This window comes from Herpailurus yagouaroundi, unplaced genomic scaffold (assembly GCF_014898765.1).
Source record: "Herpailurus yagouaroundi ecotype Mexico unplaced genomic scaffold, PumYag 77, whole genome shotgun sequence".
Taxonomy (NCBI): domain Eukaryota; kingdom Metazoa; phylum Chordata; class Mammalia; order Carnivora; family Felidae; genus Herpailurus; species Herpailurus yagouaroundi.
This window is the reverse complement of record NW_024412388.1, coordinates 20,562,866-20,576,516: the sequence shown is the minus strand read 5'-3', so window position 1 is coordinate 20,576,516 and position 13,651 is coordinate 20,562,866. Positions and strand designations below refer to the sequence as shown.

Genomic DNA, 13,651 nt, shown 5'->3' with positions numbered 1-13,651 from the left:
GGGTGTGGGGACTCAGGTCCCATGGTCATATTCTGGGTGGAGGTCAAAGGTCAGCAAGGCTCCACAGCAGACTGGATGCTGGGGAAAGCAGCCTCCTGGCAAAAGGCAAAAAAAGCCTGGGCTCAGATGCCAAGTACCATGTTCCTGGCAGGCAAAGGAGCAGGTTTCTCCCATTCTAGTCCCTCTCTGCCTGCACAGTGGAGCCCTGGAAAATATATGTCCTTCGCTGTGTTCTGCACACCCTGGTCTTCTCTGGAGATCCATTCATTCCACAGACACCTGCACGGCGCGGGGGGGGGGGGGGGGGGGGGGTGGGGGCGGGTTCTGAAGTTCACAAGTCCCTCCTAGCCCTTGCCTGGGCACACATCTTAAAAGCTCCTGCCGTGTAGTAGACCACAGTGGTTGGCTGCACAGGGGCACAGGCTGTTCCGGAAGCGGCCAGTCTTAGAGGTTCTGGCGGGAGAGGAGGGAGGGGAGAGGCCAAGTCCCGGGCCGCTAGGGAGCGGCGCTGCCCCAGGGCCGAGGGTGGAGCTTTCCCAGTCGGCCGGGAAAGGGCTGGGCCCGGCCTACATGTGAGGGCAGGAGAGAGCGACGGCGGACTCTTTCCTGCGGAGTCCGGGTGGTGGACACGGCCAGACCGATTCCCGGGACTCGGAGCGGCGGATCACTGGATGCCCCAGATTCTCGGGACCCAATCCCCACTTCAGATCTTCAGGACCTTTGGTAGGAGCCTGGCTTTGGCCCTGGGCTCCAGATTCCCGGAACAGGGCCTCTGACCGACTCTGGGTTTCCAGATTTCGTAGGAGATTCCCAATCCTGAGATCCCTGGATCCGTAGCCACTGGCTCTTGCCCCGTCCCGGGTGCCCAGAGCCCGGCGCCTGACACCGGAGCGCCCCCGCATGGCAGGGCCGTGCCAGCGGTCTGGAGCCCTGGTGCGCGCCGGCAGCTGCTGGCAGGACCCGCTCGCCGAGGCGCTGAGCCGGGGCCGGCCCCCCACCGCGCCCGCCGGCCGGGGCTGCGCGCGAAGCCGGCCGCTCAGCGTGGTTTATGTGCTGACCCGGGAGCCGCAGCCCGGGGTGGAGCCCGAGGCTGGAGCCGAGGCGGAGCCGCTGCCCCTGCGCTGCCTGCGCGAGGCCTGCGCGCAGCTCCCCGGGCCGCGACCGCGACCTCAGCTGCGCAGCCTACCCTTCGGGACGCTGGCGTTGGGAGACACCGCGGCGCTGGATTCCTTCTACAACGCGGGTGAGGGCGCGCTGGGGGCGGGGTCAGGAGCCGGGGCGGGGCTTGGGGGTCCCGGGCAGGGCTGAAGGGGGCGTGGTTGGCGATTCCGGGGAGACCCCGAGATGGGTATGGGGTCTGGGGGGCACAAGGTGAGCTAGGCTCAGGGGTCGAGGTAGGGCCATGATAAAAGTGGAATTTAGGGGATCTGGAGCGCGGCCGGCCTTGGATCGGGGCTTAAAGCACTCTGGAGTCGGCACCATGCCTGGGGTTAGGATTGGGACGAGGCTGGGAGCGGGACAGAGTGTGGTATCTCAGGAGTGAGGTTGGAGGGCTCAGCCTCTAGAAGATCTCACGCGGAGCTCGTGAGGGAGGATCCTGGGAGGTGGAGCTTGGAGTAGGGAAAGGGGCCGTACTTGGGGGGCTGGAGTTCAGGGGAGGTAGCATACTACTTGGGAAGATCGGGCTAGAGAGGCCGAAAGAAAAGCCAAGGGATCCATCGGCGCGGGATTCTGGGCGAGGGGGTTTAGGTTGTGAGGCCCCAGTGGTTGCGAGGTAGTGGGCGGAACTGGAGGCAGGGCTGGGTCGCTCGGGGGCGGGGCCAGACAGGCGGCTATTCCCGCTCTGGTCACCCCTCCCTTCCGCCAACCCAGGCGCCCCGCCCCTGACACTTATTTGTTCATCCAAGAGTCTGGGAACCGAGCTTGCCTGATGGCCCTAAAATCGCAGCCTAAAAATGAAGGCTGACGCGACCTCGAGGACACAAAGACACACATACTCTTAGACTCACAAATCGCACATATGTTGATTCACGCAGGCCCTCGCAGCCACTATCACTCAGAGGTAGAAACATTAAGCGATACACACAGGCACAGCATTGTCTAAACACACTGCTGGTGCCCGCCCCTCTCAAGAGACTGCGTTGAGGACTCAGGGTAGGGGACTTCTGTGTTTGCGCCACACCTTTCGAATGCCTTTCAAATGGCCCGGAACAGGCTGTTGGCTGGTGCACAGCTCCTCTCCTCCATGCTCAGTGCTCACTGGTTCTGAACAGTGGGATGAAGGTCCCAGCCTGTTGAGCCCAATCCTCTCCTGCAACACCACAGATATCATCAGTCCTGTAGAAGAGCTAGAGGGGCCTAGAAGGGGAAAACTGAGACCCAGAGCAAAACGGGACCCTGTGGGAGTCACATGGGAACACCGACCGAGCCAGGGTGGATCCCCAGGCTCCTTCCCCACCCAGCCAGGCTTCAAGGCTCAGAGCCTCCACCTCTGTGCCCACAGATGTGGTGGTGCTGGAGGTGAGCAGCTCCCTGGCACAGCCCTCCCTGTTCTACCACCTCGGCGTGCGTGAGAGCTTCAGCATGACCAACAACGTGCTCCTCTGCTCCCAGGCTGACCTCCCTGACCTGCAGGCCCTTCGGGTAGGTGGCCAGGTGGCTGGTGGGGGTAGGCACAGGGCCTGGGGTGGTGCCTACCTAGAATACCAGTATCTGACTGTCCCCTGCAGGAGGATGTTTTCCAGAAGAACTCGGTGAGCAGAATCCACCCTTCCCTCCAATGTGCCCTTTGACCTCTACTACCTTTTCTGGCCTCCTCAGTCACCTCTGACCTCACTAGTTCCCCATGTGGGCCTCTGTTCCCTACGGCCAGCCTTCATGAAGTGTGCCCCTTCTCTTTTGTCCCCATCCCCACTGGTGCTGACCTCTGACCGCTTCAGTGCCCCTCTCTGACCTGGTGCTGACCCCTGACCTGCACTGATTCCTGCCTCCCTCCCACCAGGATTGTGTTGGCAGCTACACACTGATCCCCTATGTGGTGACAGCCACGGGTCGGGTGCTGTGCGGTGATGCAGGCCTCCTGAGGGGCCTGGCTGATGGGCTGGTACAGGCCGGGGTGGGCACGGAGGCCCTGCTAACACCCCTGGTGGGCCGGCTCGCCCGCCTGCTGGAGGCCACGCCCACGGACTCTTGGTAATGGGGCGCAGAGAGGGCGCAGGAGGAGGAGGCCGGTGAGGGCCCAGTGGGCTGGGGCTGAGGGACAGGCCCCATCATTCTCTCCCCCTCCCTCCTCTGCTGGGGGCGATAGTGGCTACTTCCGGGAGACCATTCGGCAGGACATCCGGCAGGCCCGGGAGCGGTTCTGCGGGCAGCAGCTGCGGCAGGAGCTGGCTCGCCTGCAGCGGAGACTGGACAGCGTGGAGCTGCTGAGCCCCGACATCATCATGAACCTGTTGCTCTCCTACCGCGATGTGCAGGTGTGTGGTGCTCAGAGAGGCAGGCAGGGCAGCGGTATTCCGTGTCAGAGGAGCCCGAGTCCATCCCCGGGCCGTGCCCCTCAGTCACCGGTGGCTTTGAGCAAATTACCTGATGTCTCTGAGCCTCAGTTTCCTTACTTGTGGCCGGGGACGATCATGTCGCTGTCTCCCAGAGCAGCAGGGAAGTTGGGGCACACGGTCGGTTCTCTGTGAAAGGTGTGGTGTCTACACTGCCTCCTGGGCCTTAGGTGTGGTGGGTGGGAAGATGGGGTGTCACGGATGGGAGGGGACCCCAACTCAAGGCTTTCCTCAGGGTCTGGGGGCCGATGGGACCCCCCCCCAGAGGCCATTGTGCCAGTGTGTGCCGTGCCCTCCCGCAGGACTACTCAGCCATCATCGAGTTGGTGGAGACGCTGCAGGCCTTGCCCACCTGTGATGTGGCCCAGCAGCACAACGTCTGCTTCCACTACACGTTCGCCCTCAACCGGTGAGTGGCAGAGCCACGTTCAGGTCATAGCCACTTGAGGACATGGGTCTCTGCCGTGTGACGTCACCGCAGTCTGGGATCAGTGCCATTCAGGGAATTTGCTGACCAGGGTCACACCGAGGTCAAATGGTCCCTGTTGTCTTGTCACTGCTGCCTCTGGGGTGGAGTGGGGTGAGGGTGGCGCTGCTGCCCTTGGAGCGGTCGCAGTTCCCGCCGTCACTCTTCCTCCGAGTCACAGCTGCTAGGAATCACTTCTCTCTGGGATGGTTACTTCTAGAGACGTCCGTGCTGACCAGAGTCACAGCTATTCTGGGTTCATTACCGTCAGGCCTCTGGAAGGGGCCCTGCTGTTCAGGGTCTAGGGGTTCCTGGGTAGAGAGGGGGCGGGGCCATCGGGTAAGTCCCCAGCCTATCTTCCCCTTTCCCTAGGAGGAACAGGCCTGGGGACCGGGAGAAGGCCCTGGCTGTGCTTCTGCCGCTGGTACAGTGTGAGGGCTCCGTGGCACCTGACCTGTACTGCATGTGCGGCCGTGTCTACAAGGACATGTTCTTCAGCTCTGGCTTCCAGGACGCTGGGCACCAGGAGCAAGCCTATCACTGGTAAGGGGCGCCAGTGGGTAGACAGTGGGCTGAAGGACGGGCCTGTGGGCATCAGTCCAGCCCTGAGTCCCCACCCCCACCCCAGGTATCGCAAGGCCTTTGATGTGGAGCCCAGCCTCCACTCGGGCATCAACGCAGCTGTGCTGCTCATCGCTGCTGGGCAGCGCTTTGAGGACTCTGAGGAGCTCCAGCTCATAGGTGAGTCTGTCCTGCACCCCTCCTCCCACCGGCGGGGCCTCAGAGGGGCCAGGGGAGAGCATGGGGAGAAAGGACACTGGGCCGGAGCTGGGACTGGCCTTGTCCCCTTTTGGACTTATTCTTCCCGAACCCACATCTGGACCCTCAAAACTGTCCTGGGCCCTCATGAGCCCTGAACCCACAGGTGTGCCTAAGGCCACACCTGTGTTCCTTATACACTGATTCTGCACACACTTGTTCCCCAAACCTTCCTTGTGCCAAAGCTCCTACTCCCATCTGAGAGTCCCACTAAAGTTTTCAGCTATTTCTTTTTTTTTTTTTTAATAATTTTTAATGTTTATTTATTCTGAGAGAGAGAGAGAAAATGCACCAGTGGGGAGGGGCAAAGCATCAGAGGGAGAGGGAGTGAGAGATTCCCAAGCAGGTTCCGTGCTATCAGCGCAGAGCCCGACGCAGGGCTCGAGCCCACAAACCATGAGATCGTGACCTGAGCTGAAATCAAGAGTCGGGCCCTTCACCGCGCCCCTCACCTAGTTCCACCTTCCCGCCCACACGGATGCTGTGGCCCACACCTGGGCTTTGCCCACACCTGCCGCCACACTCCCTAGGACCCGTACCGCTCTCTCCCAGGCATGAAGCTGGGCTGCCTGCTGGCCCGAAAAGGCTGTGTGGAAAAGATGCAGTATTACTGGGATGTAGGCTTCTACCTGGGAGCTCAGATCCTCGCCAATGACCTCGCCCAGGTGGCGCTGGCTGCAGAGCAGCTGTACAAGCTCAATGCTCCCATATGGTAGGTGGTCCCCTCCACAGTCTTGGCCCGGCCTGGGCTGCCAGGCCCCGCGCTTATGTCCACTGGCATTCCAGCCTGAGCCCTGGAGCCAACGACATGGCCTATTCCAGACCGGTGCCCGCCGCACCCAGTGCCCATGTTCTGGCCTCGTCCAAGCCAGTCTGCTCTCCCTGGCGGTGCCAGCCGGGGCTTGGGCTGAGCTGAGGACGAGGCCGTGCCTGCAGGTACCTGGTGTCCATGATGGAAACCTTCCTGCTGTACCAACACTTCAGACCCACGCTAGAGCCTCTTGAAGGACCCCCGCACCGTGCCCACTTTTGGCTCCGCTTTTTGCTACAGTCCTGTCAGCCACTCAAGACGGCTTGTCCCCAAGGGGACCAGTGCTTGGTGAGGCCGCCCAGTGGGAGTGTGGGACTGGGAGAGGGGCAGGCCCCTTCTAACCCAGCCCCTTCCTCATCACCTGCAGGTGCTGGTCCTGGAGATGAACAAGGTGCTGCTGCCTGCGAGGCTCGAGATTCAGGGTGCTGACCCGGTGAGCGCAGTGACCCTGAGCCTGCTGGAGCCCGAAACCGAGGTGAGGTCACCGCTGAGGTCCCCCACCCCTCACTGCTGTGCACCCCTTCTCTAGAACCTTTGTCCCATCCCCAAGCCACTCTCCCAGTCCCCAGCAGCCCCCTCAGACCCACCTTCTTCTCCCAGGACATTCCATCCAGCTGGACCTTCCCAGTGGCCTCCATCTGCGGGGTCAGGTGAGGGGCGAGACCAGGGGCGTCCAGGTCCCGGGAGGGGCGGCGCTGCCAGCCACCGGACGCTCACTGGGGATCTTCCTCCCTTCTCAGCACCTCGAAGAGGGACGAGCGCTGCTGCTTCCTCTACGCGCTCCCACCGGCTCAGGACGTGCAGCTGTGCTTCCCCAGCGTAGGGCACTGCCAGTGGTGCGCGCAGCCTCTCGGAGGGCGGCGGGGGTGGGGCCTGCCAGGGGAGTGAGGGAAAGGAAGGGACATGTCCCCTGGGTGCTCCCGGGCATCGGAGGGGACGGTTCTCGCCCAAGCTACCCCTCCCGTGGGCCTGACCTCCCTCACCCTCAGGTTCTGCAGCCTGATCCAAGCCTTGGTGACGAATCCGGATTCCACGGCGCCCACAGAGGAGGCGGAGGGCGTGGGGGAGGTGCTGGAGGTGAGGAAGGGGGCTGGGAGGGCGGGGAGGAGGAAGGGCCCGGGCCCCTGCTGAGCTCCCATCTCACCAATCCCCCCCCCCCGCCCCCCAGTTCGATTACGAGTACACGGAGACCGGCGAGCGGCTGGTGCTGGGCAAGGGCACCTACGGGGCGGTGTACGCGGGCCGCGAGCGGCACACACGGGTGCGCATAGCCATTAAGGAGATCCCGGAGCGGGACAGCAGGTGCGGCGTGCGGGGCCGCGCGGGCGGGGCTCGGCGCTCCCTGGGGCCCAGGTGGCCGGGACCACGAGTTGAGGGGGGTCCTGGGGGCGCGACTGTAGGCGCGGGAACCGCGGATGCCCTCCTGGTCGGGCTTACAGATGCCCGGTGGGCCCGGGCCCGTGGGCAGAACGGCAGGGACCAGGAGGGCGGAAGGGTCCGGAGGGGCCTGTGGGCTGGGTGACAGATAGGGTGGGGAAGGTCAGAGAGGGGCGTGTGGTTGGGGCAGGTCCTGGGGGCGTGGCCTGGCTGGTGCTGGAGTTGGGGGAGCGTCTCTGCCCCAAGCTCGCCTGTTGGTCTCTCCCTACCTGCCCCCAGGTTCTCTCAACCCCTGCATGAAGAGATAGCGCTGCACAAACGCCTTCGCCACAAGAACATTGTGCGCTATCTGGGCTCCGCCAGCCAGGGCGGCTACCTCAAGATCTTCATGGAGGAAGTGCCCGGAGGTACCTGCCCTGCGTGGGATGGCAAGTGGAACTGGAAGTGCGGGGCATGGGGATGGAGCCAGGGAGGGGTGGGAAACCCTTGGGGAAGATGAATCCTAGCGTGTGTGGGTGGCGTAGCCTGGCATTAGCTGACACAGTGCGGCTGGGTGGTGATGGAGTCTGGGTCATGGCATGGGTGTGCCCCGGCCTTGAGCAGAGAGCTGAGGGCGGGAGTAAGTGGGCGCCAGTGATGACCTCGGATTGCTTCTGCCCAGGCAGCCTGTCCTCCTTGCTGCGGTCAGTGTGGGGACCCCTGCAGGACAATGAGAGCACCATCAGTTTCTACACCCGCCAGATCCTGCAGGGACTCAGCTACCTGCATGACAACCGCATTGTGCATCGAGACATCAAGGTAAGCAGGGTGCCTGGGTGGCTCAGTAGGTTAAAGCATCCGACTCGTGGTTTCAGCTCAGGTCGTGATCTCACGGGTTCGCTGTCAGCGAAGAGCCTGCTTGGAATTCTCTCTCTCTCTCTCTCTCTCTCTCTCTCTCTGCCCTTCCCCCTGCTCATGTGTACGTGCTCTCTCTCAAAATAAATAAATAACCATTAAAAAAGAGAGAGCGCACCTGAGTGGACTGTCAAGCATCCAAATCTTGATTTTGACTCAGGTCGTGATCTCGTGGTTTGTGAGTTTGAGCCCCGCATTGGGCTCAGAGCCGATGCACAGAGCCTGCTTGGGATTCTCTCTCTCTCTCTCTCTCTCTCTCTCTCTCTGACCTTCCCCTGCTCTCACCCTCTCTCAAAATAAATTAAAAAATAATTTTTTAAATAAAAAAATTAAATTAGGGGCACCTGGGTGGCTCAGCCAGTTGAGCGTCTGACTTCAGCTCAGGTGATGATCTCATGGTTCATGGGTTCGAGCCCCATGTTGGGCTCTGTGTTGACAGCTCAGAACCTAGAGCCTGCTTCGGATTGTGTCTTCCTCTCTCTCTCTGCCCCTCCCCCACTTGCACTCTGTCTCTCTCTCTTAAAAAAATAAATATAAAAAATTTTTAATAAAAAAATTAAATTAAAAAGAGAGAGAGCAACATCAGAGTAAGCCCTGTAGAAGCAAAAATAAGATAAAAACAGAGAGGGAAGCAAACCATCAGAGACTCTTAAATACAGAGAACAAACTGAGGGTTGCTGGAGGGGTGTTGGGTGGGGGGATGGGCTAAATGGGCGATGGGCATTAAGGAGGGCACTTGTTGGGACGAGCACTGGGGGTTATATGTAAGTGATGAATCACTAAGTTCTATTCCTGAGATCATTTAAAAAAAAGAGTATGAGGGAATCCTTTGGGGGTAATGGAAATGTTCAATATTATTATTTTGGTTGTGGTTATACAATTGTATAGATTTGTCAAAGCCATTTGACTTATGCTCTGAAAATGGTAAAAATTGCTGTATGTAAATTATATCCTTGGCTTTTATTATAAAGTAATTATAAAGCTGACTTTTTAAAAAGCATAATCATCATAATAATTATTAAAAATGAAAAAAGGTAAGCCCTGTAGCTGGCCCACCCTGGCTCACTGGTGAAGGGGGACAGGAGGAGATATGGCTCCAGACAGAGACTGACAGTTTAAATTAAGAGTGCAGACCCCTTTGCAAAGGGTGGGGAATTTAATCAAGGAGGCTCCCTAGGGAAGGAAAGAACTTCAGACCTGAAGGCAAACCAGGTGCCAGGTCCCAGGAGTCATAAGTGGGATCGAAGAGGGAGGAGGCCGATAGAGGTGGGGTCAGGCTGGGATTCTAGGAGATGGGATCCCAGGATAGGGTCCGGTTTTGCCATCAGAAGCCCAGCCTGATGTGCACTGAGCACAATGTCTACTCTACTTAGGGGGACAATGTACTGATCAACACCTTCAGTGGGCTGCTCAAGATTTCTGATTTCGGCACGTCCAAGAGGCTGGCAGGCATCACACCCTGCACTGAGACCTTCACAGGTAGTGGGGTGTGGGGTGGTGAGTGGGGTGCTGACCTAGGACAGAAGAACTCTTAAGACCTTTCAGGGAATGGTGTTTCTCCTGGCCACGGAGTTAGAGCCCTAATGGGGGATGTAACCCAGGGCTGGTGATTGAGCCAGAGGTGAGGTGATAGAATCTAGAACTGGATCTCGGATAGCTGATGATGGTGAATTTAAGTGCCTGAAATGGAGCTCAGAAATATCGATGCAGGCTAAAGTGTGTGACAGAGTTCAGAGTGGATGATGCTGTCCAGGATATATGATGGAACCTCCAGGGGGTGAAGGAGTCAGAATATGATAGAGCCTAGGATGAGTGAGGAAACTCAGGACAGGTGTTTGACCACCAGGGTAGGTGATGGGAACTGTTTGGATGATAGAATTCACTGTGGGCGCAGGTGGCCAGAGGATGATAGAGCCCCCTGCCATCCCCGCAGTGATCAAGCCTAGGTGAGCCCTATTGCTACTGCTCCTGCCCTAGGGACCCTACAGTATATGGCCCCAGAAATCATTGACCAGGGCCCACGAGGGTATGGGAAGGCGGCTGACATCTGGTCACTGGGCTGCACTGTTATCGAGATGGCCACAGGTCGCCCACCCTTCCATGAGCTAGGGAGCCCGCAAGCCGCCATGTTTCAGGTGAGACCCCCCCATGGCCTGGCTCATGAGGTCGGGTGGGGACAGACTGGGCCCTGAACACCTCTAAACTTGACCTCTGTCTACCCTCCCCGACCCTTCCCAGGTGGGCATGTACAAGGTGCATCCGCCAATGCCCACTTCTCTGTCAGCGGAGGCCCAAACCTTCCTTCTCCGAACTTTTGAGCCAGACCCCCGTCTCCGAGCCAGTGCTCAGGCACTGCTGGGGGACCCCTTCCTGCAGCCTGGGAAGAGGAGCCGCAGCCCTGGCTCCCCCAGACCCGCACCGCGGCCCTCAGGTACTACACAAGTGGAGGGAGGGGGCATGCTAGGGTGAGGGCAGAGGAGCTGTGGAGGTGACAAGACTGAACGGGGGCCCATGCTGACAGCCATGTCCCTCCCTCAGATGCCCCTTCAGCCAGCCCCACTCCTTCGGCCGACTCGACCACCCAGTCCCAGACATTCCCGTGCCCACAGGCACCCTTTCAGCATCCACCGAGTCCGCCCAAGCGCTGCCTCAGTTATGGAGACACCAGCCAGCTCCGGTGAGAGCCCAGGGTCTTGAGAGTGACTTTGCCTCATCTGGGTTTGCCCTTGTACTCCCTCCAGAAGAAGCCCCCCACCCCGCCCGGCCTTGGCACCTCCAGCCACCTGCAAGGATGGCATTTGGTGCCCCCTCCCAGATGCTCTGACTTCTATTTATTGTGCCACCTCAGTGCCAGGCTTATCTCTTGAATCCCTGTGAGGTAGGCATAAAAATACAAGAACCAGGATTCAAACCCTGGGGTGGAGGTGGCTGGCCGGTGTTGCTACCCGCCCTCCACCGGCAGCTCCCCATTACACTAGGGTGCCTGAGGAGCCCGGGGCGGAGGAGCCCACGTCCCCCGAGGAGAGTTCTGGGCTGAGCCTGCTGCACCAGGAGAGCAAGCGCAGGGCCATGCTGGCCTCGGTGCTGGAGCAGGAGCTGCCCACGCTGGCGGAGAATCTGCGCCTGAAGCAGGAACAGGTGGGTGCGGCCGCCCCAGCGCTCCCTGGCGGTCGAGCGCGGACGGGAAGCCTGCTGACCGCCTCCCTCACTCCTCCACCCACCGGCAACTCTCTTGATTCAGGCGGCAACACCCACTGACAACCTCGCTTCCTTCTCAGGGTCCCCGTCTGGGCAGGAATCATGTGGAACAGCTGCTGCGCTGCCTCGCCGCGCACATCCACACGCCCAACCGTCGGCAGCTGGCCCAGGAGCTGCGGGCGCTGCAAGGGCAGCTGCGGGCCCAAGGCCTCGGGCCGGCGCTTCTGCATGGACCGCTCTTCGCCTTCCCGGATGCGGTGAGGGAGCTTTCTTGAAGTTAGGGCTGCCTAATAAGAGGTAGTGAGCTCCCTGTGCCTGGGAATGTGCAAGGACTTGGTGTTGCAAGGTTGCATGTCCTCCCTGTGAAGATAGAGCCCGCAGGAAAGGGACATCTACCCAGTTCTAACTTCCCAGCCCCTCCCTCGGCCCCAAGTCCGCCTACCCGACTAGCCTTTGGCAGAAGGCTTTCTAGGGCTTTCCAACTCGAGCCCCACCTCTATCTGAGACTCAGCCAAGCGCCCTTTCTCCCTCTCCAGGTGAAGCAGATCCTCCGCAGGCGCCATATCCGCCCACACTGGATGTTCGTACTGGACTCGCTGCTCAGCCGAGCTGTACGGGCAGCCCTACCTGTCTTGGGCCCAGGCGGGCCGAATGGAGCTGGTCGGCGGGCCAGCGAGGGTAAAACCCCCTCGGGGGCGTGACGAGCACAAATAGGGCCGGGAGGGGGCGTGGCCCGTAGGGGTTAGGCTCTGCAGGGGCGGAAAGGAACGGGTGGGGCGTGGCCAACCGGGCCTATCCCAGACTGGCACTGCCTGGCGGGTACCCAGTGCCTTGGCGCCTTGCGCCTTACCCCCAGTGTTTGGGGATGTGTTTGGGGATCCCAGATGGGCGTTCCCTCCCTGCCTGACCTCACCCCAGTCACTTGGCTTGGCAGAGGTGGAGACGGAGGCGGTCCCACCGAGGTCAGAGGAGTCAAGTAAAGAAGAGGAACCCCAGTCCAAGCAGCAGGAAACCTTGGTCAAGTTGAGCCGGCTCCCTGGGGAACCAGAGCAGGGATCCCCGCCCCTGATGGTGCAGCTGAGCCTCTTGCGAGCAGAAACTGACAGGTAAAGCCCCTGGGCCTTGTCCATCCCCTCTGAACCAGCTTCACCCTCATTCCTCCGGCTATTCTACTCTCCCAGCCTCTGCATTCTCCAACAGGCTTCGAGATGTCCTGGCTGAGAAGGAGCGGGAGTGCCAGGCCCTGGTGCAACAAGCTCTACAGCAGGTCAGCCGGAAGGCAGGGATCTTTGCCCTGGCCTCCGAGCCCCCAGGTGAGCTGGTAAACACTAGCTGTGAGTGTGAGGCACCTTCTGGCAGGAAGTACCCCTGGATTCACCACCTGACTCCTCCTTGACAGCTGCTCTCACAGTGGATCAGGGCCTGGTGCAGTGGCTACAGGAACTGAATGTGGATTCAGGCACCATCCAGATGGTGAGGGGGAGAGTGCTGGCTATCCTTGACCTCCACCGACGAAAGACTCCACCTCTGCCCATCTTTCAGCTCTTCTCACTTCCCCTCTCTCTTCCCCTCACACAGAGAATTCACTGTGGGAAGAGCACTTAGTATACCCCCCCCACCATGGTACAGATGAGAAAACTGCGGCCCCGAAAGGGGTATTTGCCCTAGCATATTGGTGGTACTACACAGCTAGTACCTGAGTCTCTGAACACATCTTTCTCTGATTTTTTCTTCCACTGTTTTTGCATCCGGGTCTCTGTCCGCAACCAGCTGCTGAACCACAGTTTCACCCTCCATACCCTATTGACCTGTGCCACTCGAGATGACCTCATCTACACCCGCATCAGGTATGTCCTGGGCCCTCCAAGGATGACCCATGCATATGGCTTCGTGTTGGTCAGATCCTGACCCCCAGCTACATGCCTGCCTGGATTCCTCCCTGGAAATTACAGGGAAACCAGTGTCCTCTGGGGACAGAGAGGGCATCAGGCAGACTGGGTATTAGGGCCCAAGACCTTATTCTGGCAAGCCACATTGAGCCTGCTATCCCCAGGGGAGGGATGGTATGCCGCATCTGGAGAGCCATCTTGGCACAGCGAGCAGGATCCACGCCGGTTACCCCTGGCCCCCAAGAGGCTGAATGAGAGCTCAGAGACAAGAGGCTAGACCCAAGGATGGATGAATGGAGAAGATAGGAGAAGCTTCTGATATACCTGCCCCAGGACTCAGGGTCAACTGGAGGAGGCCAGGTGGATGGGGGGCAGGGTAGGGCCCAGGCCTAGCCCCAGTGGGCAGAATCAACCATAGAGATGCCCCAAGCATAGCAAGTACCGCCAGGCAAAGACTATTAAACAGAACACCTTTGTACGCTTGGGCCTTGGCAACTTCCGAAGTAAGGGGTGGGGGCAGGGGCTCCTGGGCGCAGCTTCCTAAGGTCTTTCCGTCTGAGTCTAAAGTTCCTTCACCTGTTCTCCTTCACTTACCATCACCCTTACCCGACATCACCCTCACCCCCAAACAGACACCAGCCCC

At 59.9% G+C, this 13,651-nt stretch overlaps 1 protein-coding gene across 3 annotated transcripts; it reads left to right on the top strand.

Annotated features, from left to right (window-relative positions):
* The first annotated feature begins 497 nt into the window (after positions 1-497).
* MAP3K6 (mitogen-activated protein kinase kinase kinase 6) lies at positions 498-13,486 on the top strand. 3 transcript variants are annotated; one of them, XM_040466335.1, is made up of 29 exons: positions 498-1,243; positions 2,504-2,643; positions 2,730-2,753; positions 3,002-3,192; positions 3,308-3,476; positions 3,857-3,963; positions 4,393-4,563; positions 4,649-4,761; positions 5,392-5,551; positions 5,776-5,938; positions 6,018-6,125; positions 6,251-6,300; positions 6,391-6,486; positions 6,640-6,727; positions 6,819-6,952; positions 7,307-7,455; positions 7,689-7,825; positions 9,295-9,400; positions 9,899-10,056; positions 10,160-10,352; positions 10,460-10,598; positions 10,900-11,059; positions 11,200-11,376; positions 11,656-11,797; positions 12,054-12,225; positions 12,320-12,432; positions 12,519-12,592; positions 12,890-12,966; positions 13,173-13,486. In XM_040466335.1, the coding sequence occupies exons 1-29, from the start codon at positions 901-903 to the stop codon at positions 13,261-13,263; spliced, it is 3,945 nt and encodes a 1,314-aa protein (XP_040322269.1). In that variant the 5' UTR covers positions 498-900; the 3' UTR covers positions 13,264-13,486. The 3 variants fall into 3 exon arrangements, with proteins under 3 accessions (XP_040322269.1, XP_040322273.1, XP_040322281.1); XM_040466339.1 differs by having other exon boundaries at positions 499-1,243; positions 7,307-7,434; XM_040466347.1 differs by lacking the exons at positions 498-1,243; positions 3,002-3,192 and having other exon boundaries at positions 2,529-2,643.
* Positions 13,487-13,651: the final 165 nt, after the last annotated feature.